The sequence below is a fragment of the Ochotona princeps genome, chromosome 6, assembly GCF_030435755.1.
Source record: "Ochotona princeps isolate mOchPri1 chromosome 6, mOchPri1.hap1, whole genome shotgun sequence".
Taxonomy (NCBI): Eukaryota; Metazoa; Chordata; class Mammalia; order Lagomorpha; family Ochotonidae; genus Ochotona; species Ochotona princeps.
This window is the reverse complement of record NC_080837.1, coordinates 69,454,130-69,480,251: the sequence shown is the minus strand read 5'-3', so window position 1 is coordinate 69,480,251 and position 26,122 is coordinate 69,454,130. Positions and strand designations below refer to the sequence as shown.

The 26,122-nt window shown below is 43.5% G+C and overlaps 1 protein-coding gene across 1 annotated transcript in view; it reads right to left on the bottom strand.

Moving 5' to 3' along the window:
- The window catches only part of STYX (serine/threonine/tyrosine interacting protein), a 30,549-nt gene extending 5,287 nt beyond the window's left edge, over positions 1-25,262 (bottom strand). Inside the window, exons 1-9 of the mRNA XM_058666443.1 lie at positions 24,899-25,262; positions 18,542-18,574; positions 16,494-16,547; positions 12,844-12,941; positions 9,281-9,341; positions 6,042-6,078; positions 5,328-5,367; positions 5,182-5,232; positions 2,135-2,207 (exon numbers count right to left, since the gene is read on the bottom strand). Of these exons, the coding sequence (XP_058522426.1) occupies positions 2,135-2,207; positions 5,182-5,232; positions 5,328-5,367; positions 6,042-6,078; positions 9,281-9,341; positions 12,844-12,941; positions 16,494-16,547; positions 18,542-18,574; positions 24,899-24,955 (504 nt within the window). The 5' untranslated portion in view covers positions 24,956-25,262. The remainder of the gene's footprint in view (positions 1-2,134; positions 2,208-5,181; positions 5,233-5,327; positions 5,368-6,041; positions 6,079-9,280; positions 9,342-12,843; positions 12,942-16,493; positions 16,548-18,541; positions 18,575-24,898) is intronic.
- Between the last annotated feature and the right edge of the window lie 860 nt (positions 25,263-26,122).

Here is a 26,122-nt window from a genome sequence, read left to right as displayed (position 1 = left end):
GTGAAGTGGTTGGTATTGCAGCCCAATCCAGCCTGTCCCACACTGTCCTGGTTCTCACATCTGCCAGTGGTACTATGAACTGGTCCAGCCTGGCCTGCCCCCAGACCTGACTACATGTATGATGACAGGTACTGTAACCTGGCCTGGTCTGGGCTGCTCCAGCTTTGGTTCTTGCACTCACCAGCATAGACAAGTTCCCCAAGCTCCTCTGTCAGGGCAGCTCCTATGGCAGATCTTGCACACACCAGCGGGTGCTTATCCCAGCCTGACTTGGCCCACCTTCTGTTCTGGCATTCAGACAGCAACAGTGGCCTTGCCCAATCGGCCTACAAACATTCCAGCTCTCACTGTTGAGTACTACGGCCCAGACCTGCTTGACTCATCCCCAGACCCAGCTCTCACATGGTTCAGGGGGTGCAAAGAGCTAGCCCACTCTGACACATCTCCAAAGTCCTCATCCATGCCAAGGATTGCTGCAGTCATGTCCAACCCAGTTCACCACTCCCATTCCAGCTCTCGCACCCATCACAGCCCAGCATAGGCGACGTCTTAGCTCCCCGACTGGACCTGCTCTAAGCTACAGATACTGTGCATGCCAGTGGTTGCTCTGACCCAGCTAGCATTGCCCATTCCCAATCCCGGCCTTTGCCATTGGGTGCTGTAGCCTTTCCTAGCCCAAAGAGCCACCAGGTCTCAACTTTGCTGATGGGATCTGTCTCCTAGTTCTGACCTGCCTGCCCCCAACTCTGGCTTTCATATAAACCAGCAGGTGTGATGGCCTAGCCTGCATAGCCAGCACCCCATCTGGCTCCTGCGTTTGCCATTGTGCCAGGATTTGGCCTGGCCCTGGCTGTTCACCCCTAGACCCAACCCATACACCTGCTGACAAGTGGAGCTGCTGCCTCGCCCAGCCTGACCAATACCCAGCACTGACTCAGGTGGTTCACCAGCAGCAGCTACAGCCCACCAAGGGAGTTCCCCACGTTCCTTGACCAGGTCCACTGCTAGACCCAGATTTCTCGTGTGCCAGCCACATGCTAGGCTCTTACCCAGCAGGCTGGCCCTCCGTTCTCGGCATTAAGTGTATGCTGGTGGATGTTGTGGCCTGGTCTGCCTCACACCCAATTCTTGGGTGTGCCTGCAGGTGTTACAGTCTGAACCAGCCTGGCTTATTCCCAACACCAGTTCTTAAGTGTCTGCGAGGTCCATGTTTATGCCTAGCTTGGCCTGTCACCATCCCCAGCTCTTGAACAAACCAGTGTGCACTGCAGTCCCCACAGGGGTGATCACATCTCTCATAGAATCTGCCCCCCAAAAGGGTTCTCTCACATGCTGGTTAGTGTCATGGCCCAGAATAACATGACACCCTCTGTTCCAACATTCATGGGCGGATACTATGTTCTAACCCTGCCAGGCCAGCCCCTTAGCCTTAAATATCATGTGTACTGGTTGGTAGTGGTCGGTATCAAATAGCCCAGCTCAGGCCTCCCATGGGTAGGTGCACTGTTCTGTAGAAGGACTCTGTAAGGTCCTCCTGTTTCCCTGTTCCAAACCACCTGGTCTCAGCTCCTTCCTTTACCTGGCAAGTGCAGTAGCCTGGCTGGTGGAAGACCCCGGAAGTCATTCCTCACCTGTCATGTTCTTCCTCAGTTATCCTCCCTCCCACATATCTCAATACCTCCTTCCCTGAGCAATCTACAGCTCCCTCACCACAAGCACAGAGGTCCCCAAAAACCAGTCTTTCAACGGTGTGGCACACTGGCCTGGGATCTTGCCCATGTGCCCAGGTCACATGCACATTCACACACAGGAGCCCACCTGTCTGCGATTAAATACTCTTGACAACTAGCGTAGATTAGGGCACCAAGAAACAAGTACTAATTGTCTCCTGATAAGATTCAGATTATTTCATCCCTTTTAGAGGCACTTAGGCAACATCTACCAAACTTCAAATGTGCTCTGACCTATCAATTACACTTAGGCCACTTGTCTTGAGAGGCACATTCAGATATGTAAAGAAAAATGTTCCCATCTGTACGCCTTCACTGACGTCTTAACTACTTGACTAAACACACTGGACTGAAGATTTTTAACTGTGCTGTTTTTTGACTACCTGAAAGAGAAGAAAAATTACCTGAAGTTGATGCACAAATCCAACATTAGGATTAATACAAAACCTCCTTTCTTGAACATAAGTAAATGCATCTCTGAAAACAGAAAATTATTGAGAAGGTATTATTTTATGAACGAATAAAATTACCCAGAGTTACCTAAAGCAGAAACTTTTACCTAAAAATTTGCCAAAAATAAAACATCATAATTATAGTGTATTAACATTACAGAGAGGGAGTGACAATAGTTAGCCTTTTAAACAAGGCAAGTTTTTTGTGGCCAAATGGGCCCAACTGGAAATCATTACCCTAAGGGAAATGAGCCAATCCCAAAAGGTTAAATACCACGTTTGCCTTAATTTAAGATGAAATGTCAGTCTGGAAAATAGTATCTGTATATTGTAACATTATTTCAACCTCAAACAACCTGTATCTAATGCAATAAGATAATGTGATGTAATCTGTGAATCAACAATCAATGTGAGCCAAACTGCTTATGATCTACATCAAAGAACTGTAAAACCTAAAATACTTTTTTTTTTAAAGATCTATTTATTTTTATTACAAAGTCAGATGTACAGAGAGGAGGAGAGACAGAGAGGAAGATCTTCCGTCCGATGATTCACTCCCCAAGTGACCGTAATGGCCAGCGCCGCGCCAATCCAAAGCTGGGAACCAGGAACTTCATCCGGGTCTCCCACGCGGGTGCAGGGTCCCAAAGACTTGGGCCATCCTCAACTGCCTTCCCAGGCCACAAGCAGGGAGTTGGATGGGAAGTGGAGCTGCCGGGATTAGAACCGGCGCCCATATGGGATCCCAGCGGGTTCAAAGCGAGGACTTTAGCCGCTAGGCCACACCACCGGGCCCAACCTAATATACTTTTTTTTAAAATTTATTTATTATTTTTAATTCATTAATTACATTGTGTTATGTGACACAGTTTCATAGGTACTACCCTATGCTATTCCGTAATGAGGAGGGAGAGCAGAAATATCTTCTATCACCCTAGAGTGTGTGAGGAAGACGTGAAGTATAACCGGTCACGATCATAACTGGTAACTCAGACAACAGACTAGAATCAGCATTAGACAATAGTAACACTACAAAGCCACATGAGGGGAATCAGGAGCGATCCTGACAACCTCTTAACAGGAGGTCATGCGTGTGGAGCCGGGGGGGACCCCAGAGTGGAGCAGGGGGACAGGAGGAGGTTTGCATCCCAACCCTGAAGACTCCCAGATCCTCACCAAGTACTATCAGTAAGAGCACCAAGGACTACATCCCAATTGCCAAGGAGACCACAGGGAATTGGAATGCCTTCGGAGGCTGAGAACTCTGAGGTCACCCACCCCCATTTGGATCTACCACATGGGATGGAAGAACCCCAATTCCTGCCTTGCAGGATCCAAGGTCATCGCAAAGACAACCAGGATCACTGAGTGGTCCGCAGAAACAGAAGAACAGTAAACTTCCTTCGGGACTAGGGAAGGGAGCTTTCTCTGGTCCTTGCCTGATTCCAATTTTGGGTCCCCACCGTATCTCGCAATGACCATCAGGATCATTCCAAAAACCCCTCAAAACAAACAAACAAACAAACAAACAAAAAATCTAGACTAGACAGACAGAGAACAACAAGAAAAGCTTAGAATCAGACAGGAAACGGTCAGCATGGATGCACTTATACCTCACTGGGTGGGACACAAAGATTAGTTACTCCTCACTGGGGTACTGAAGATTTCTCTGCACACCCCTCCTAAAACTGTCCACCTAAACTGTTGACATATGTCTTGTTAGTTATAGTTAGACTACCCGAAAAACAGCCAGGTTCAGCAAAATCATGCTTCAATGCTATAATCTGCTAAATACTAAAATTAAAATAGACACGAGACAGCTGAATAGTAATCTATAGCCACTTTAAGGTGTACAGAACCCAGTTGTATATAAACTAATAATTGAGGGCCCGGCAGCGTGGCCTAGCGGCTAAAGTCCTCGCTTTGAACCCGCTGGGATCCCATATGGGCGCCGGTTCTAACCCCAGCAGCTCCACTTCCCATCCAACTCCCTGCTTGTGGCCTGAGAAGGCAGTTGAGGATGGCCCAAGTCTTTGGGACCCTGCACCCGCGTGGGAGACCCGGATGAAGTTCCTGGTTCCCAGCTTTGGATTGGCGCGGCGCTGGCCATTACGGTCACTTGGGGAGTGAATCATCGGACGGAAGATCTTCCTGTCTCTCCTCCTCTGTGTATATCTGGCTGTAATAAAATGAATAAATCTTTTAAAAAAAAAATACATAAACTAATAATTGAAATGTCAATGAAGAAGTCACAGGATGTGCTTCAGAACTTGCTTTTTTTTTTTTTTTAACATATTGGTTACTCAATGCCATGTTAACTAATGCCATAACGTTATAAATTGTTACTGATGTTATGTCGGAGCTTTTAATCGGTCGGGATGATGCTCTGTCGGCTCTACCTTCAGACCAGAGACGGTCTCCCCAAGAAACCGTTGAACTTATCTGGACAATAAGATGCTGGACTTTATGCTTGGTAAATGCTTGCAATGAAAGAATCTCAACTGAATTTGAACTGTGGTAATGCAACAAGGTGGAGGAATCCACCATGGCGGGGGGAGGGTTTAGAGAAGGGCGAGGGGAATCCCAGTGCCTATAAATCTGTGTCACATAATGCAATGCAATCATTAAAAACAAAAAAAAAACCAGGAAAGCCATCATTTTGTGCATAAGGTTTTTTTAACCACAGGTTGCCAAATCTCTAGCCATAAATAGTTTTATATGCATTACTCCTTCTATGTCAACTTAGCTTCTTAAAATAACAGTTAGTACTAGCTCCACATAGCCATAAAAATATTAGCCTAAGCAGATTTTGAGGGTTAAGTCAGGTTAAGAGAGTAACGATGGGATAGACAGGCTTGCCTAACCAAACATGAGATCATGTAAACAAAAAACAATAGCAACAAAAAAGGAAAACATTACAACTAAAAAAAATCATCTCCATTCAACTTTATTTTAAAGAAAATTTAAAATTATAGCTATATTTTAGAGTATTTTCTTACCTGTACTTCATTCCAAATGTTTCCATAATGTATGCAATAACAAACGCAGCACTGAAAAGAGGTAAAAATATTTTAGGAAAAAGAAAAAAATTAAATATAACTCATTAGCTAAACATAAAAAAAAAAGAGTGTCTCTAGTTTCTTACCTTCTGGAGATCCCTGCATTTCCATGCACAAGTACTTTTCCTGAAAAATAATTACTTTGATTTTTTTAAAACTGCCAAGTCGAAATATCTTAAGATCATGTAGCAAACCATAACAAGTTATTTCCTAAAAACTTTAAATCAAATACTACTTGGCTATTTATTAATTTCCAAGTACTCACAATTTATTTTAACTGTGTAGTAAATAAAACAGCTTTTCAGGTGAATGAAATTTAAAGCACAGAATTTGAAAATCTTTCTGTAAGGTTATTTAGTTTGTTAGTTAAAGCCAGAGAGAGACAGAGACTGATTTTCTATCTTCGGATTCACTCCACAAATACCTGGGGCTACACCAAGTCACACCAGGACCATGGACCTCCACCTGGGCTTCCCAAGTAACTGGAAGGAACCAATATGTGAACTACAGCAAATGCACATCAGCCAACAGCCAGCATCACAAGCCGAGCCGAGACTGAATACCAGGCAGTCATATGCAGGTGACTCAAGCGGCATCGTAACTCACTCGTAAATGCGCACTCCATGGGACTATTTCAAAAATCCCAATCCACATTAAAGGAGATGGAAAAACCTTGTGAGCAGTCTATTATATATACTTCAACTATCATTTCCTCATTTAAGATAAACAACTAAAAAACTAACTACAACAAATCGTCTATAACAAATAATAATTAGCTAAGAAAAGGAAACAATATTTACCTCCACTTTGTAAGCTCCCATCAATAAATTCTTTAGTCTGAAGGCAGAAGTCAATATGTTATTACAAAACATGTGTTAGCATAATCACACATAATAAAACGAAGAAATCTACTGAAAACACTTTCAGGTTATTTATAATTCGAGAATTTTCAAACTGCTGCAATTACAGCTATTATAATTTAACATAAGTACATTATTTGCTTCAAGATACCACCTGAATTTTTGGTCACAACAAAGTAAAAGTAGCAAATTTAGAACCACAATAAAGAAGACCAATCAAATCTTTTTTTGATTTTACTTTAAATTATTATTATAATCATTTTATCCTACAGGTCCATAGGCCCCCGCGATTTCCCTTACCTCCTCCTCAAATCCCCTCCCCGCTCACCGAGTTCCCCTATATTACTATAGCATAGTTCTTCATAAATAGTTGTAACTGCATGACTGCAGGTATGGACAACAGTAGCGTGTTCAGCATCCTATTGTCATTGGGAGTCTATCACTAATCTGGAAGTAGAGATGCATACTGCATGGTATGCTCACATCTGAATATGACAGTCTCCATTACACAGTTACTATCCATCCCCTTAAATGAAAAGGCACAATACAAAATCAACAGGAAGAAAAACAGAAATTAAAAATGCCATGAACTTAAATAACATGCTGCTGAATGGCTAATGTCACTGAAGAAATTAAAATCAAGAAGCTTCTTGAAGAAAATGATGCTTCTGTATGCTCTATGAGTCAGTGAAAAATGTATTGAGAAAAAGTTTTGAAGAGATGAAACTTAAAAAAAAGTCCATGAGATATGGTTTCTGCTATCTTTGTTGGCAAGATACGTCTCCTGCAGGCAACAAATAGATGGGTTTTGTTTTTTAATCTATTCTACTAATCTAGGATGTTTGACTGATAAGTTTAAGCCATTTACATTCAAGGTTAATATGAACGGGTGGTAATTTGGTCCTGTCATTTTAGCAATGGGTTATTCAGTGATTTAGTCTTCTCTTGGTTTACTGGGATGTTATTCACATTTGCCTTTTATATTGGTAGATGTTATTCCTCTTCTTTGTCAATAGGATATCTGCAAGTATCCTTTGTAGGGCAGGTTTGGAAGAGTCATTTATTTTTAAGATTTATTTATTTTTATTGCAAAGTCAGATATACAGAGAGGAGGAGAGACAGAGAGGAAGGTCTTCCATCCGATGATTCACTCCCCCAAGTGAGCACAATGGCTGGTGCTGCGCCGATCCAAAGCCAGGAGCTCCCATGCGGGTGCAGGGTCCCAAGACTTTGAGCCATCCTCGACTGCTTTCCCAGGCCATAAGCAGGGAGCTGGACAGGAAGTGTAGCTGCTGGGATTAGAACCAGCGCCCATATGGGATCCCAGGGCGTTCAAGGCGAGGACTGTAACTGCTAGGCCATGGCACTGTGCCCAGGAAATATCTTTTGAGATTCTTTCTTCTGCCTCCTTCTTCTATTTTGGAGATTCTCCACTGTACTTTTCATTTGCTCCACTGTATTCTTAATTTCTGATATATCAGCTTTCATTTGATTCATTTCCTGTGTGATATTCCTTAAATTCCTTGACTCCTGTATTACATGCTTCTTGTTAAGAAGTTTTATAACTATTTTGAATTCTGGCCCAGAGGCGTGGCCTAGCAGCTAAAGTCCTCGCCTTGAAAGAGCCTGGGATCCCATATGGGCACTGGTTCTAATCCCAGCAGCTTCACTTCCCATCCAACTCCCTGCTTGTGGCCTGGGAAAGCAGTCGAGGATGGCCCAAAGCCTTGGGACCCTGCACCCACGTGGGAGACCTGGAACAGGTTCCTGGCTCCTGGCGCAGCACTGGCTGTTGTGCTCAGTTGGGGAGTGAATGATCGGATGGAAGACCTTCCTCTCTGTCTCTCCTCCTCTCTGTACATCTGACTTCCCAATAAAAAGAAATGAATCTTAAAAAAAAAAAAAAATAAGTGTTTTGAATTCTGTATTCCAAATTTTCTCGATATATTCCCCAATTAACTCTGAGGTTGGTAAAGGGTTTTGCTCCTTTGCAGGGAATCTTTAGTAATATTTATTATGCCTTTGTTTCCTCTTTTGCTCTTTGTCATTGATTGTACCTCTGGTTAGCACATTCTTCTCCTTGGGACAGGTTTTACTTGTTGTGGTTTGTACAGAACTCCTTGTTTGCAGTCACTTGTGCCACTCCCTCCAGCAAGTTCCATGTCTGGGTTCTTATGTTAGACTTCCACCATTATCTCTGTAGTCCCAGCTCCTGGCTCAACATCTCCACCTCCCGTGATACCGTGCTGAGGCTGCATCATTGTCTATACAACCTTTCTCTCACCTTCGCTTTGAGCAGTTCCTAGGATTAGGGAGACACCAGGTGTCCTATACAGCTAGGCTGGTGCTGATCTTGCCAGAACCTGTTGGCAGTTAGTTCTGAAGGCCACACAAACCTATTTTGACCCGTATGAGGCCAAAGTCGGTATTTTCCCTGTGGGACCCCTGCAATGCACTGAGGTCAACAAGTCGCAGAGCTCAGTACATGCACTTCTCACTGTTGTCCCTGCAGTCTCAATGTTTTTGCCACAATGTACAAAATGTTGCCTGAAGTGCCACTCCTAGAGTTCCTGATCTGCTGGTTGTCAGGTCTGAGGGCTACTCAGACCTACCTTGGGTGGAACCTGCAGGATGCCATTTTATTGCAGTTAACTGAGCCAGAAATAGGTTCACTCCCAGCTCAGCGAATGTTCAGTCCTGTCTTATAGCCTTTGCCTCCCTATACAAAATGGCACCCGATTCAGCTTTAGGGGGCAGACTTGGCTATGAAATCTATCTGTTCCTGCACCTCCGGTTTGGGACCTGCTGCTCTGTCTCTGCTCCTCGTCAAATCAAACAGATCAGCAGGAAAGTCAGTTCTGTGTCTGGATTCACCTTGTGAGTTCTTGGGAAATGCCCCTTACCTCTTTGTTCCTGGTGCAGTTCAGACTGCCACTGGCTGAATGCCACTGGGGTATCAGTCACTGTATCACCACACCATTTTGTCCGCTGCTTTCCTGTGTCTGTCAGTCTCAAGGTGCCCCTTTGCTGTCATTCTGTCCTCTCCTATTTCCTGAAATGTGCCCTCTCTGCTTCACATTGGCTAATGTTTCTTTCTGTTTAAACATGTTCTTACCCTATTCTGCCATCTACTTGGAAACTAAATCATAAATCTTAAATGATGTAACAATGATACTTACCATGGGGAAATAACGTATTATATTTTCAACTGGATTATCTGCAATATCCAACACTAGATACCTAAATAGAGTATTTTGCAATTAGCATACTTTCAGATAAAGCTCTTCATATACAAAATAACAGCAAATTTCTTATGATAAACATGGAAAATAATGTAAAAACAGAATATCACATTATCAAGAACTATCAAAGAATTTATATTGTTTGAGGGCATATCATTTGACCTATTAAACATGCAACATTCCTTGTATTTTAGATTTATTTAGTTATTTTATTGGAAAGAATGATGTAAAAGAGAGAGAGAGACAGAAAGATCTTCCAACCACTAGTTAACTTCCCAAACAGATGTAACTGCCAGAGCTAAGCTAATCCAAACCCAGGAGCTTCTTCTGGGTCTCCCACACAGATTCGTAGTACCAAGGCCTTAGGTATCCTCTACTGCTTTCCCAGGCCATAATCAGGGAGCTGGATGGGAAGAGGAGCAGCTGAGACATGAACCAGCACACATATGTGCAAGGAAAGGATTTAGCTATTCAGCCAATGCACCAGGCCCAATTTCTGATATTCTGAAGCAAGCAGGAAGAAACTTGCTCCTAAACTAGATTGGTTCTAGAAAATGAAAATAAAAGTGCCTGTACTCCTTAGTCTTCATTTCTACCAGCTTCCCTAAAGGAACAGCATTGAGAGCCCTCCCATAACCTTACAAAGACATTTCATGGGAAACTTTGTTTAAAAGGAGCTAATAAACACATCTGACAAAGGAACTATGAGGCAAACATTCATTGTTTGAAATCATCATCACTTGAAAAAAAAGAAGTCCTGTCCAGAAATTATATACTCAAAAAATTTCTAATAAATTTGTTTTTTTTTTTAAGATTTATTTTCATTCAAAAGGCAGATTTTACAGAGAAGCAGAGGCACAGAAAAAAAGATCTTCTGTCCCCTGGTTCACTCCCCAAGTGGCTGCAATGGCCAGAGCTGAGCTCATCTGAAGCCAGGAGCATCTTCCGGGTCTCCCACATGGTTGCAGGGTTCCAAGGCTTTGGGCCATCCTCGACTGCTTTCCCAGGCCACAGGCAGGGAGCTGGATGGGAAGTGGAGCAGCAAGGACAGGAACCAGCGCCTATATGGGATCCCAGCATGTGCAAGGCGAAAATTTAGTCAGTGGGCCACCATGCCAGGCCCTGAGATTTAATTAAAAAAAAAAAATGCTACTTGTATTTAACTTTGTGAAAATATTTTAATTTTTTTAGATTTATTTATTTTTATTGGAAAGTCAGATTTACAGAGAGAAGGAGATACAGAGAAAGCTCTTCCATCTGCTGGTGCACCCCCAAAGTGGCTGCAACATTCACAGCTGAGCGGATCTGAAGCCAGGATCCAGGAGCTTCTTTTCGGTCTCCCAAATGGGTGTATGGTCCCAAGATTTTGGGCCATTCTCTACTGCTTTAGCAGGCCACAATCAGGGAGCTGAAAGGGAAGTGGATCAGCCAGGATAGAAACTGGCAACCTTATTGGATCCCAGCACATGCAAGCCAATGACTTTAGCCATTAGGCTACTGTGCTGGGTGCCAGATTTAAATATTTTTAACAATAAAGTCAAAGGACAATGTGATGGCTCAATTGGCTAATCCTCTACCTGTGAACGTTAGCATCCCATAGGACCAGTTCTTATCCTGGCTGCTCCACTTCCCACCCAGCTCCCTGCTTATTGCCTGAGAAAGCAATAGAGGAATGCCCAAGGCCTTGGGACCCTGCATCCAGCTGAGAGATGCAGAAGAAGCTTCTGTCTCCTGATCAGTTCAGTGCTGCCACAGAACACATTTAGAGAGGGAACCAGCGGACAAAAGTTCTCTCTGCCTGTCTCTCCCTCTCTAACTCTAAGGTAAAAATCAATAAATCTTGGGCCCGGCATCATGGCCTAGCGGCTAAAGTCCTCACCTTGAATGCACCCCGCAATCCCATATGGGCGCCAGTTCTAATCCCAGCAGCTCCACTTCCCGTCCAGCTCCCTGCTTATGGCCTGGGAAAGCAGTCGAGGACGGCCCAATGCCTTGGGACCCTGCACCCATGTGGGAGACCCGGAAGAGGTTCCTGGTTCCCGGCTTCAGATTGGCACAGCACCGGCCGTTGTGCTCACTTGGGGAGTGAATCATCAGACGGAAGATCTTCCTCTCTGTCTCTCCTCTCTGTATATATGACTATGTAATAAAATAAATTTAAAAAATCAATAAATCTTTTAAAAATCATATTCTTTAAAAAAAATTATAAACTTATTTCCATTTTTCTTTGAAAGGCAGAAACAGAGATCTTTGCTCTCCTTACTTATTCCTCAAATGCCCACTATGGCAAAGGCTGTTTCAGGTGAATTCCCATTGGGTTTCCCATGTGCAAGCCATTACTGCTGCTCTGAGAACATGCCATCAGAGCAGGAAACTGGAGTAGTTGTGGCTTGAATCGGGCACTCCCACAGGACACCAACTTAACCACTGTACTACTAATACCCACTACAAATAGCCTGTTTATACGCTAATTTACCGCTTAATACAACTAGGGTAATTAAATTATGAAGTTAGTTTCTAAAAGTAATTTGCTTTAAAATTATATTTATCCCAACAGAAAAACCATAACAATGAGGCTCTGCAGGTCACTTCAGGATAGACTGTCGAAATCTTTGTAGCTTAGACATGGAATTTTGTCCTGGAGAAGCACCAAGGCAAGGGTCCTACTCACGCACTAGGCAGCAGGCATGTGAAATGCCAGAATTCCCCTGGAGGGCAATCCGCAGTATTTTACAAAACCTAAGACGCTTACCTTCTTAGGTCCAACAATTCTACTTCTACAAATGTGGCTTATTATTATACTCAACAAATGAACTAGATGGGCTGTCCAGGCACACTCACTTTGTTCTCTAAGTTTATTAGTAAAAGTACAGAAAAAAATCTAAATATTCAACAATAAGAAATTGATTAAATAAATCTTTATAGTACATACAATGTATATACTATACATTGCAGATACTCATATAAAGCAATTCCCCAAAAATACAAAGTAAATAAGTAAACAAAGAAAAATAAAAACAGCAGCAAAGCACACAATTCCTAAAATAGGATTGTGCTTGTATAGTTACATAACTCTGGCAGACTAATCCTTTGAGGGGTAGCAGCCTAGAGGAAGGCGCTGAGCATGTAGGAGACAGTAATAGAGAAACCTGGTTTCTTCTGAACCTTTGCAACTGTGCATTCAAAGCATGACTTATTTAAATATTTGAAATCAAATATAAACCATTTTCACAAAATACAGGCAGAAGAAAATTTCACAATAAACCACCATTTTTACAGGTTTGCCATCCTTAATAATTTTCTAAGTCTTAATAATAAGTCTTACCAGGGCTCGGCAGTGTGGCCTAGTGGCTAAGGTCCTCGCCTTGATCCCATATGGCCGCTGGTTCTAATCCTGGCAGCTCCACTTCCTCTCTATCTCTCCTCCTCCTCTCAGTATATCTGACTTTGTAATAAAAATAAAATAAATCTTTAAAAAAAAAAAAAACAATAAGTCTTACCTAAATAACTGTTGAAAGTTTGGTTTAATAAAGTTTGCTTCAATATTCTGTCGTATGCATATTATATGGGTTATTCCATGTTTCTGTAGTATAGGTAGCTGTAAAAAGAAAACAATTTAAAACATAAATCATCTTACATGATAATTTTAAGTGTTAAAAATATACAGGATTAGCATCTACAACTTAAGTATATGAAGTTAAATTTTTCCTCAGTAAATAATTATCTCTAAATAACAATTAAAAGCATCACACTTGGAATCATATACCCAAGCTACAAATCCTAGATCTGCTAACCTGACATCTGCAATTCAGTCGCTTCCATGTTTCATTGAGTGATTTGAGAATTTTATAAAGTAATATAAATATAGGGCCTGGTGGCGTGGCCTAGCGGCCAAAATCCTCGCCTTGAATGCACCCCGCAATCCCATATGGGCGCCGGTTCTAATCCCAGCAGCTCCACTTCCCATCCAGCTCCCTGCTTGTGGCCTGGGAAAGCAAGCAAGGACGGCCCAAGGCTTTGGGACCCTACACCCGTGTGGGAGACCCGGAAGAGATTCCTGGTTCCCAGCTTCGGATCGGCATAGCACCGGCCGTTGCGGCTCACTTGGGGAGTGAATCATTAGACGGAAGATCTTCCTCTCTGTCTCTCCTCCCCTCTGTATATTTGCTGCAATAAAATGAATAAATCTTAAAATAAATAAATGAATCTTTAAAATATATATATATATATAAAAATATAAATATATGTATGAGGTCAGACATAGTACCTGGGACACATGGCAAATGTTTAATAAGCGACAGTTACAGTGATCTAGTAAGACAGAAATAGTTAACCCCTACTTTTTCAGTATCACTGATTTGGTTAACAGCAATATCTGAGCCCAAATATCTAACTCCTTGCCTTTCTCAGTATATTTTTTCCACTGCAAGTCAGAATTTATGTAACTCTCAGAATCTAAATAACATTTTACCTTTTCAAAAATTCTCTTTTTAAAAATGGCAACTCATCCTACATTATGTATTGTTTTGACTTTATACATAAAAGCAACTGAAGGCGGTAATTCTAGAAATTACAAATACTTTAAGTGATCACAGGTTTCAGTGTGTAAGGAACTTTTCTTAACAGCTAGAGTTCTGCGAGCAATGAATGTTGTTCACTGTGTATAATGTGCATAACTGAAGGTGTATAATGTGTATAAGTTGTTCAGTAATTATCAATAAACGCATGGACAAAAACATGCAAATCAGAGGAAATCAAGATCAATACTATTGAGTCTTCTACTATACCTTCAATTTATAATTTTATATATTTAATTTTCACTTCTGGAATAGTCCAAAACAATAGCGCGAATAATTTATAAAAAGTCAAAAGATCAACGCCATGATATAATTGGTTAAGTTACTACTCATGCTGTTGGTACACCATGAGTGCCAGTGCGAGTCCTGGGTGCTCTGTTTCTGATCCAGTTCCCTGCTAATGTGGCTGGAGAAAGCAGCAGAGGAAGATCTAATTACTTGGGCCCCAGCACCCATTGGGAAAGCTAAAAAACATCTCCTGGTTTCCGGCACTGGCCTGGCCCCACCCTGGCCTTTGCAGTTCAATTGGAGTGAACAGAGGATGGACGATCTCGCTCTCTTTTCTCTCTCTCTCTCTCTCTCTCTGTCTCCCTCCCTCTCTCTTATTTTATTTCCAAATAAATAAATACAGTAAAAATAATTTTTACATGTTATGAACTATATCTGTTGGTATCACCTCAACATTCATATGTTGAAGTCTATCCCTCCAAAATGTAATATGAGGCGGCTGGGCATTTACTGAGTAACCAGGTTTAGGTCTTAAACGGTGGAACCTCCATCATGGGATTAGCTCCTTCTCAGTCACGTGAGAGTACAGCTGGAGGCAGGAGTCTGCAAGGCATTCACTTTGATCTTGGACTTCATAGCCTACAGAACTGGAAACAGTCTGCTATTTAAACTACCCAGTTCAGTCTACAGCATTCTTTTTTTTATTGTGTTTTTTTTTTTAAGATTTTATTTTATTTTTTTTTTTAATTACAAAGTCAGATATACACAGAGGAGGAGAGACAGAGAGAAGATCTTCCGTCCGATGATTCACTCCCCAAGTGAGCTGCAAAGGGCTGGTGCGCGCCAATCCGATGCCGGGAACCAGGAACCTCCTCCAGGTCTCCCACGCGGGGTGCAGGGTCCCAATGCATTGGGCCGTCCTCGACTGCCTTCCCAGGCCACAAGCAGGGAGCTGGATGGGAAGTGGAGCTGCCAGGATTAGAACCGGCGCCCATATGGGATCCCGGGGTGTTCAAGGCGAGGACTTTAGCCGCTAGGCCACGCTGCCGGGCCCTACAGCATTCTTTTAGAGCAAGTCAAGTTAGAGCATGGCTTCAAAAGTTTTAATTTCTGCAGCAAATTTTCTTATGTCATCTACCAGATTCGAGCTAAATTATTTTTTATTTCCTGAGTACAAACTGAGTTAGGAAAAGGAAACAGTTCAGTTGGATTAATAACCAACCACAGCTCTACATTCACACTGATGCCAATCGCTAAAATGAATTCAGCATTAATCCATTCATTTACATTTCATGATCTATGATGGATTTTTTTTAACATTCTGTTCATGTGAGCAACTACAAGATAACATATATTTATGAATAAAATCTGTTTACAAAGTCACAGCTAATCTATTCTTTCCTTACTACTTCTTTCTACCAACTCCCCATATTTCCAACTGCAGGCCAACAAAATGACGAATGATTTCCTAATCCTGTTTCAACACCACCAAAAAAGCCTTTTAGTGTTGAGATGAAGAATGATTCCTAAGATCTGCAAAACAAATCAAATTATGTCATGCAGAGATGATACCCAAACACACTGACTTCAAAATAAGCAAGGTATTGTGTAAGACACCTATGATACATTTTATACTAGAACTCAAGGGATGACAGTAGCATTGTCCTAATTTATACAACCGAAATACCTAGAAAGCAGCAAGGTTACATACATTGTATACACTTCAGTACACAGCAGTATACTACCTCATTAGTCAGCAGGCCTGCCCAGCCTGCAGCCCAGCCTCTCCCATTCACAGGTGGGTCCTATGGCTTGGTGAGCAAGCTCCTCAGGAACCCCCACCAGGTCAGCCCTCAAATCTGGTTCTTGCCTATAGGAGGGTGGAGTGGCCTGGCCTGCGGAGACCCTCCAGGCCCCTGTCCCAGCTCTGTCGCTTGCCTGTGGGTGCAGTAACCTGGTCTGTGGAAGCTCTGAGCAAACATTTTATGTACCACTAACAAACCCTCAGTCTGGCCTGTCCCTAGTCCAACACACAACATGGCACCATGAAGCAGTGGCATGGCCAGCGGGGTCCTGGCACCACTGAATGGCCTTCCCTCATGTGCCAGGTCAATCACTTTCAAATAAATAGTCCCTGTTCTGAAAAACATTAAAAAATTAAAACTTTCTTATTCTGGGGCTTAACTGTATCTATTATTATCTTGAAACTGTAACTAGCCATTAAACATGCCTAACATTTTAGAAGGTAAGTTAAGTTGATTAGTAAATCTTATTTTAAACATGAATATCATGAAAAAATAAGGATTATAAAAAATTTTAGTCATTGAGCCTAATGAAGTTCGTACCTTGCTTTTCATAGCAGAAGAATATGGGCCTAAGAACAATCCAGGTAAAATTTCCTAGAAAAAGAGGGGAAAAAACAGCATTTACCGCGACCAACTTAAGCCTACCTAAAACATATACCACAGAGCAGAATTTGAAACGTTTTCATAGCTTTTATGATAAATGGATTAAAAGTTTGTTTGGGGAGCATTTCGTAGTCACAGTGAGCAAACAATTGGGAAAAGAAATGCAGGCACGTTTTCTATCAAATGAGACAAGCTTTGAGACCCTGCACCCGTGTGGGAGACCCGGTTCCTGGTTCCCAGCTTTGGATTGGCGCAGCACCAGCCATTGCGGTCACTTGGGGAGTGAATCATCGGACGGAAGATCTTCCTCTCTGTCTCTCCTCCTCTCTGTATATCTGACTTTGTAATAAAATCTTTTAAAAAAAAAAAAAAAAAAAAAAACACAATTAGTACATTACATTGCTTTTAAGTTAACAAAACTTCTCTAATTTTACTTCTATTCCAGAACAAGAGAAAAAATAAAACCCTCTTCTTGGAATTAAGACAATTAAAAATATTTATTTATGTTTATTTGGAAGGCAGACTTAGAGAAGGAGACAAAGAGCAAGATCTTCCATCTGATGCTATTCCCCCAAAATGGCCACAATGACCAGAGTCAGACTGGTCCGAAGCCAGGAGCTTGGAATTTCTTCTGGTTTTCCATGTGGGTACAGGGTCCCAGGAATTTGGGCTATCTTTCAGGGAGCTGGATCACAAGTGGCACAAGTGGGACTGGAAACAGTGCCCACACAAATGCCGGCACTGCAGGCTGAAGTTTAATGTACTATGCAACAGGTAGGGCCCCAAGACAAGACCTTATTTAGCCAAATCAAAAACAGCAGGATGAGGACTATTTTCTGGAGGTGGGCCTTGTGACACAACGGATTAAACACCCACTGGGGACACTGTTTTGAAACTTCAGAGGTGTCACGTCTGTGTGGGAGTACCAAAGATGGAATTCTAAATCAGCGTTGGACTCAGCTTCCTGCCAATGCACCTGGGAGGCAATATACGATAGTTAAGTACTTGGATCTGATACCAAGATGGAGCTCCTGGTTTGAGCCTGACACAGCCACAGTTACTATACACATTCAGGGAGTTAGTGCACACAAGATTTCTGTCTCTTCTTCTTTCTCTTTCATATAAATAATCTAACTGGAAAAAAGCCTGATGAACAGAAACAATTTTTACCGCAAAGTAAAAAGTCCAACATCAAAGGTTGACCTGCCAACAGATACAATTTCACTTTTATATTCCTTATGCTTTAAGTAATGCGTCTACAATGCATTCCTACTTTTTAAAGTACATTTTCATTGAGAGATAGGTAATAGTTTTTAAGAGTCAAAAAATTACCAGTAGTGAATAGACATTATTTGAACTGGAGGTTACCAATTTCAGGCAAACGATAAGAAATGCATAAGAAAATTAATTGCTATGAAGGTCAGCTATCATTCTAACTCATTTTAATCTGGAAGAATGTAACTGGAACTTCTGAACAACTTCTGAACCACCAAGTACACTAACTGGAAATGAAACAAAAATTAACTATTCAAAAGCCTGATTTAGTTTCAGTCACAACTCTGCTGAGCAAACTAGACCAATAGAATGCAGAATGTTTCCAAAGGAATAAATTATACAAGGGAACAGCAACAAATTATGCAAAAATAAACAATTTTGGCAGAAGAATGCGTAGTTCATAATATTTCCATGAACTTATTAAAAACCCATTACAGTGTTCAATTCTTCTGATGAAAAAAAAGAAAGTAACTCATTACACATGTGCTACTGTGTTCTCGGTCCTAAGCTGAGGAAAAAAGGAATAACTCACTTCCTATTCCTTTCGAGATACAAGATTAAATTTACATATTTATAAAATATAGTTAATATTTTTAAAACTTCATGAAGAGCCCACAGATTATCAGCCAACAGCTCTCAAGTTCCTTGTGAATTTAGGTTATTTAATAGTAATAATAATACTGTCTAGCTTGAACAAAAGGTTGTCATACCTGCATCTCCCGCCTCATAGGGTAGGTCCACTCCTTAAAAAGAAAGGAAAATACAATAATCAAAGCATGTTGTATTATGCAAAATGTCAGTCAATTAAAGGCTAAAAATATGACACCGCAAAATGAATTTTTAAACATGTTAGACTTTAGGAACATTCTACTTCAGAAGAAGATTCCATTGGTTTCACATCCAACCAAAAACTTCCATGGCAAAAACGAAGGATGAAAGTATTCTTTAAACGCTAGAACTTCAAGAACTAAAATCAGGTTATTTCACACAACATATAAAACAGCTGATTAGTATTTTTTTTTTATTTGAAAGACATTCTTAACCTTACTGACCCCAAAGCTCTTAGGGAGGAATTACAGTATTAACAGGGCACACTTCTCATAAATGCCAATAATCTGTCACAAAATTACTACTGCAGTAATCAGTAGAATCAATTTCTAAAACATTGTTGATTAGTCAAACCCAAGCAAGATACCCTTAATTATGAGATATATGTTTATGATAAAAATCAACGCATAATTCAAAAATCTTCAGTTCTTAGTATAAGCAAATGCAAACTTAAAAGATTTGTAAATCTGCATTTGGAGAATAAAAAGTCATCAAAATGCTCAAAGACCATCAAATTAAAGGATACAGACTATAACCATGGGTTGAATAGCTTACAATGAGATTAGAGAGGCACAACACAGACACGGACGCCAAATGACATGGGACCTTGGAAAAGAGTCTGAACTTCATCTTCAAAACCATGGAAGTCATACAAAAATTCTAAACAGTAACAATCTTTTTTGCAAAACAACTGACATGTCACAGAGCTAAGTTTTTCCTAGAAATCTTCTACTTCAGACATGCTCTCTTGGACTATCAAAATCGCTCCAGTAACACCCTCGGACACTCTTCCCCACATCGGGGGTCTCTCAGGTACACAGAGGACCAGTGCCCATCCCTAGGGGCTGACACAGTTGACAGCAAGGAGCAGCCCCTCTCCTTCCTCCCATGACCCTCCCACCCTAATCAGAGGCCCACATGGGTGTGCATCTCTCTCAATTATGAAAACAAAACAAAAAAAAAATGCTCTCTCGAGTCAGCACTGCACACAGCATGTTGAGCCGGCGCCCGAGATGCTGGAATGCTACGAACACTGGTTGGAGTTTGTAGTGGGCTGAGGAGCTGATTTACATTGCTTTAGCTGAGCACTCAGGAATCAGGCCTAAGGCAGTAGCACCTGGCCTTTGCAGACTCATTGGCGTCCTATTGTCCTGTTAATGGACTTGGGGGGAAGAGGAGATAATATGTAACAAGGCGGCTTAGGAGCAGACGGCTCCCAGCACTTCTACCACCACCATAGTCTCCGTGTGTCGGTGCTTTTCGCTTGGACATTCGCTGCACCTACTATGCCGGCTCAGCGGAAGAATTCTAATCTGTCCAGGCATTTTTGCTACTGTGAGACTGGCTTTTTACACAATGTGAGCTTGCAGGTTAATGTCAATAATGTCTTACAAAAGGGCCTTCTATTATTCCTACTGTCTTGGTTGTCTCCATTGACCTTATGCTAATCAAGGGACCTGTAATTAGGGTTTCATTCTTTTCTTAATCTTTAGGTTCCCCTTTTCTTTGTGACACAAGATTAGGGTGTAGGGTAAGAATGGTCGCAGGAATTTCTATTGTTTTTGGATAAAGCAGATGGAGGGTTGTTCTTAAAAACACCCATTTAATCATGACATAAAAAGTCTGAGCCAGAGTTGAACTGATTCTGCATAAATAAAGCGGACGGTTTTATTGCTGTGTCCACTATCATCATGGAATCCTAGTGGTCCGTCTCTTTCTTTCTGCGCCTCATCCACGCACCCTTCCCAAGTTCCGAAACCCAGGCTGGAGCTGGACTCCGGCAGGAGTTCTGCCGACTCCATTTCTGATCCAACTGCTTGACACTTTTGGGCAAGCAGTGAATGAAGCCTCAAGTTGCTTGTGCCCCTGCCTCACACGTGGGAGGCTCCTGCCTGGCTCAATCCTGACCATCGCAGCTACCCAGGAGTGAACCAGCAGATACAGAAGATCTCTCTATCCCCCGCCACAATTCTGCCTTTTGAATAAATACAATCTTTGGGAGGAAAAAACACTCTTACCAGTACTTCAAGGAATTCAAGGTCCCAGTGTGACAGCATAGTAGTTAAATTCCTCGCCTTGCACGCACCTGGGATCCCATATGGGCACCAGTTCTAATCCCAGCGACCTGCTTCCCATCCAGCTCCCTGCTTGTGGCTTGGGAGAACAGTCAAAGACAGCCCAAAGCCTTGGAATCCTGCACCCGCCTGGGAGACCCAGAAGAGCTCCTGGCCTCTGGCTTCGGATCAGCACAGCACTGGCCATTGCGGTCACTTGGGGAGTGAACCATCAGACGGAAGATCTTTCTGTCTCTCCTCCTCTCTGTATATCTGACTTTCCAATAAAAATTTTAAAAATCTTTTTTTAAAAAAAGGAATTTGAAAGTAATGTGAGCGGATGTTCAAAAGGCTAAGCCTCCACCTGCAAGTGCCAGCATCCCATATGGGCACCAATTCATGTCCTGGTTGCTCCACTTCCTTGTGGTCTGAGAAAGTAGCAGACGACAGACCAGGTCCGTGACCCTCTGCAGCCACATGGGAGACCTAGGAAAGGTTCTCTTTGCTTTTGATCAGTTCAGCTGGGACCAGTGCGGCCACTTGAACAGTGAATCAGAGGACAGTTTTTGATTTTATGACAGTTTCATTGGCTCTGGGATTTCCAATCCGTCCCCAAACCATCCTCCCATATTGAATTCCTCCATATTGTTACAGTAGTACACATCCTAACCAGTCATGATTCCTTCATTGCAGGCATGGACCATGCAGAGAGTCCAGCATTTTACTGTCCAGATAAATTCAACAGTTTCTTGGGGAGACCATCCCTGGTCTGAAGGCAGAGCTGGCAGAATATCATCCCCTTCAATGAAAAGCCACAACACAACTTCAACAACAATTTACAACATCATGAAGTTAATTGACACGGTATTGAGTGACCAATATGTTAGAAAATGCAAGTTCTTAACCACATCCTATGACTATTTCATTGAGATCTCAATTTTAGTTTATACACAACCGGCTGCCATACACCTTATAATAGTTATAGGGTACTACTCAGCTGTCTCGTGTCTATTTTCATTATTATATTTAGCAGCTTATAGTACTCAAGCGTGATTTCTACTGAACTACGCGAATTTTAGGATAGGCCAAACAGACTCATACCTCAAACAAGCCATATGTTAACAATTGAGGAGCAGAACAGTTTTGGAAGGGGTGTGCAGAGAAATCTTCAATATCTTAGTGAGTAACTAGTCTTTGTGTCCTACCTAGTAAGGTATATGGGAGTCCAAGCTGACTGTTTCCTGTCTGTTCTAAGCTTTCCTTATTGGGAGGACAGATCTTTCTGCCCCCATCTCTGCAAATCTCCCTTTCAAGTAAAAATAAATGTTTTTTAAAGATATTTGAAAGTAATACTTTTGAAAGCGACTGAATTATCCAGGTACCACAGCTTGAATGCATTTAGTTCCTAAATCCTCTAATTCCATTTTTACTAAACCAAGATTTGGATTATAACTTAGCTTTCAACTGTGAGCTAACAGTGTTAGCTAGTCACCCTAACAATTACCTACCACATTGGCACTTTTAAGATCTTGTTGGAAATTAGAAAACACTGTTTTTATTAGCTTATTGAGTAACTCTATTCCACCCATTTAGTGATTTAGTTGTTTTTGCTTTGTTCCTGTCCCAGAAAGTGCCCTCCATCTATGGAAATGCTCCTATTATCATGGTAGGAGAGTGATCAATGATGAACTTCACTTCTTTAATCAGGCTGGCACTTCGCCACAGCCACCCCTTCCTAGATAACATGGCTAACCACAAGGGCAGGCACAGGATCTAAAACGGCCCAAACACTGAAGCCAGAAGAGAGATGTATAAGCAAGATCATCACTAAATGTGACCCCATGGGGCTGCTGTTGTGGTATAACAAATTAAACTGCTGAACACAAAACTGGCATGCCACATGGTGCCAATTCAAGCCCATACTGCTCCACTTCCAACCCAGCTCTCAGCCAATGTGCCTGAGAGAGAGGCGGAAGACGCTCCAGTCCCTGGGCCTTGTGGAGGACGCAGAGGAAGCTCTGGGCACCCGGCTTTGGCCTCACCATCCCCAGCTGTTTGCAGCCACTTAGGGAGCGAGCCTGTGGAAAGGCATCCCTCCCTCAACAGGAAAAGCTCCCGGTTCCTGGCTCAGACAGGCTCAGCTATCATTGTGACCATTTGGTAAGTGCCCTGGATGGATGAAAGATCCTTCTCTCTGCCTTTCCAATAATAAAATCTTAAAAATATTCCTCCTTATCTCTCCCCCTGACTCTGCCTTTAATATACATAAATCATTAAAAAATAAAACAAGGCCACAGAGCAGCTGATGACCAAACTGCACACCTTAGAAATGTGCAAGAGAAACTTTGAGCAGAGATGGTTCCGGCGTGTTCCAGTAGCTAGTCTAGTTCAATTCTGAGACGAGCTAGATCACTACCTTTTGGGATTTATCCCATTCCCATACCCTCTTGCTTAAAGTATCTGAGTTGCTTTTTGTTACCAGCAACCAGGAGCCTAAACACCCAATGCCATGAAATACGGCATGAACTGACTGCCAGGAGACAGTATCTGTACTGTTAGCCACCAGACTTCAAACATCACCTCTATCCCTGCAGCACGTTTGTCTTTTGTCCGCACTTCCTGTTACAGTCCTCTTACAAGCCTAAGCTTTTCCAGAGCAATGTCTCTTCATTCCAAATGAAGCACAGCTCCTGCAGCACAGATCATGCCACACACAGGTAAGGCAGAGCTGACCCCACAAAGATCAAATCCAACTGCAGCCTGACCCACAATCCAGAGAAGGGTAGGAGCTGAGAGAGTGGCTGTCAGAAAGGCCTTCACACTCCTGCAGGGAGCTCAGCAACTTCTGGGTTGCCCTGCGCTGCAGCTACACCTCCCCTGGAGCCACTCCATCTTTCTGCATCCTTCAATGGAAGTGTCAATGTGCTTCCGGGGCTCCCAGGGCCCTCCTAGTAAGTCACCTGGGCCTTCTCAAGGGGAAGCAGCGGGCCCAGATTTACAGTCAGGAGGCAGTCCGCATCTCAAGTGTAGGATCTTAATCGAGTCCTGGTCAGTGTCAGAACTGAACCAAATTCCTGGGCACAGCTGGTGTCAGGAGAGTTGCGGCGAGGCAGAAGTCCCCACACACTCTGTAGAAAATCTGTTTTCGCCAGTCATGCACAGGGAGAAATCTCTATCTCCATTAATCATCTACAGGTTGTGTAGGCATAAGCCATACCATATACACAATGAAAGAGAAAAAGCGAACTCTTAAAACACCTTTAACTAGAGTTCCTAAGATTAGGGCAGGAAAGACTGGAGCTGTACGTGTATCCTAAAAAAAAAAAAAAGTATACATTCATTTTTCTAACAATTAGCCTAAATATTTTAGACTTTTCCCTTAAAACAGGTCATTCTCAGGCACCATACCAAGCAAGGGAGTCATCCACACAAAAACTGTTCATCTGAAAAGGAGCTATTCAAAAGAGTATTTAAAACAAATCAAATGACCTCATAAAAATACAACTTTGCTTTCCAATTATTTTTAAGCTCTTTAAAACTTCAGAAAATTTTAACTTCTTTCTTGATTGCACTAACGCACAACTGAGCTGCTCGTCCTGTGAGCCTCCAGAAAACTAACAGTGCACCACAGCATAAACTACTTAAATTAGCAACACATGAAACGGGGTTCCAGCGTTGGGGAAGCAGGTGGGATAGAAGAGAACCACAAACTAGGAAATCGGGGGCCATAAAACATTTCACTCTCAGTATTAAACTTTCCTCCCGGGGCAAGACTTCTCATCAAAAGTTCTCTTTTTGAAAATGAGCCCAGTTCCCCCGACATTTTATTCCGCCGGTCGCAGCTTTCTCAGAGAACTTTTCCAAGACGCACTCTCAAAGTTCAGGTCCTGCGTCCGCGGCTTGCCTGGGGGGGTCCCGGGTGCCGCCCACCCCCCAAAGCGAATCGTTGACGCCACAGCTGTCGCTCCAAACCGACCTCGCCCTCGGCGTGCTCGGCGGCAGCGCTTGGGACTCGGTCCCGCTCCGCGAGCCCCGGGGCCGAGGACCGCTGCCGCCTCACCCCACAGACCCAGCCCCTCCTCAGGTGGCATCCCGTCTCCGACCGCCGCGTCTCGGGCCTGGGGTCGCCCGGCGGCCGGAGCCGGCAGCGGAGGCCTGTGCGTGGCCGTCACCTCACACACGTACCTCGGCTTCTTCTTTACACTCGGGAAGCGAGGGGAACTCCAGTTTCACGCCCTCCATGGTCCTGGGCCGCCGCCTGGTGGGTGTGGCGGGACGGCGAGTCCCCGGCGGGCACGACCCTCGGGCTGGCACGGGCGGCCGGAGGAAAGAGGGCCGGCCCAAGTGAGTGCCGACCGGCGCCAGGCGAGCTTACAACGAACACGCGCACACCAGGGGCTCCCGGCGACTGCGGCAACGGCGGCGGCGACAGCGGAGGAGAGGGCTGGGCGGCTCGCACCCCGCCGCCATGCTGCTGCCGCCTCCCTCCCCTCAGCCTCCCGCACCGCTCAGGCGGCCCCGGATCCGGCACGGGCACGAGCCCTACAACCGCCGGCCCTCGCTCCGCCCGCCCCGCCCACGCCGCGCCGACCAATGGCAACACACGCTCGCCGGCGGCCCGCCCCCCGCTGCCGCCAGGTGTCAGCGCGCCGCCGCCTCGCCCCGCCCCCCGGGAGAGCGCAGGCGCAGAGAGGGCGGGCCCCGGCAGGAGGAGGCCGGCTCGCGGCGACTAGGCGAGGATGCTGAAAGACATGGGAAAGACAGCGGGGCCGACCCGGTCGGGGCCGAACCCTCAACACCCTGCGGGCTGGGACGGGAATCCAGGAGGGCCGAGGTGACAACCACAAGAGACATCAGTTGAAAGTCATGTTGTGCTACAGAGGAAATGAAACGCCCCTTATCCCGGAACAGGTAACTCAAGAGTGTGAATCTCTAAGAATGCTTGCAAAAGCTTATATCATCTTGAAAACACACACACACACACACACACGAATAGCAAATAGAAAAATCCCTGAGGAACGGAGCTGACTGCTCCCTCCCAGTTCCTACTGTCACAGGGAGTCTCAACATTTCAGCGTTCATCAACAACGTGGCTTACAGCCGCCTGGAGTCAGAGTCCCTACGAGGTTTCCGTCTGCTCTCGGCCTCGGGAGACACTGTGCGACAGTGTTTTGAAACAGATGTGGAAACTCAGGCTTTTGACTGAAGAACCCACATCTCAAGATTTATACACTAAACTGATTCTTTTAGAAATCAGCTGCCAGTACAAGAAGTACAAAGGCAAAATGAGCCAAAAAAAAAAAAAAATTGCAATGGATAAACGACCACACGGGTATTTGGTTAAAATTTCCCCCCATTCTTTATATTTTGACATGAGTATGCCAACACTAATAAACATAATTGGTCTAT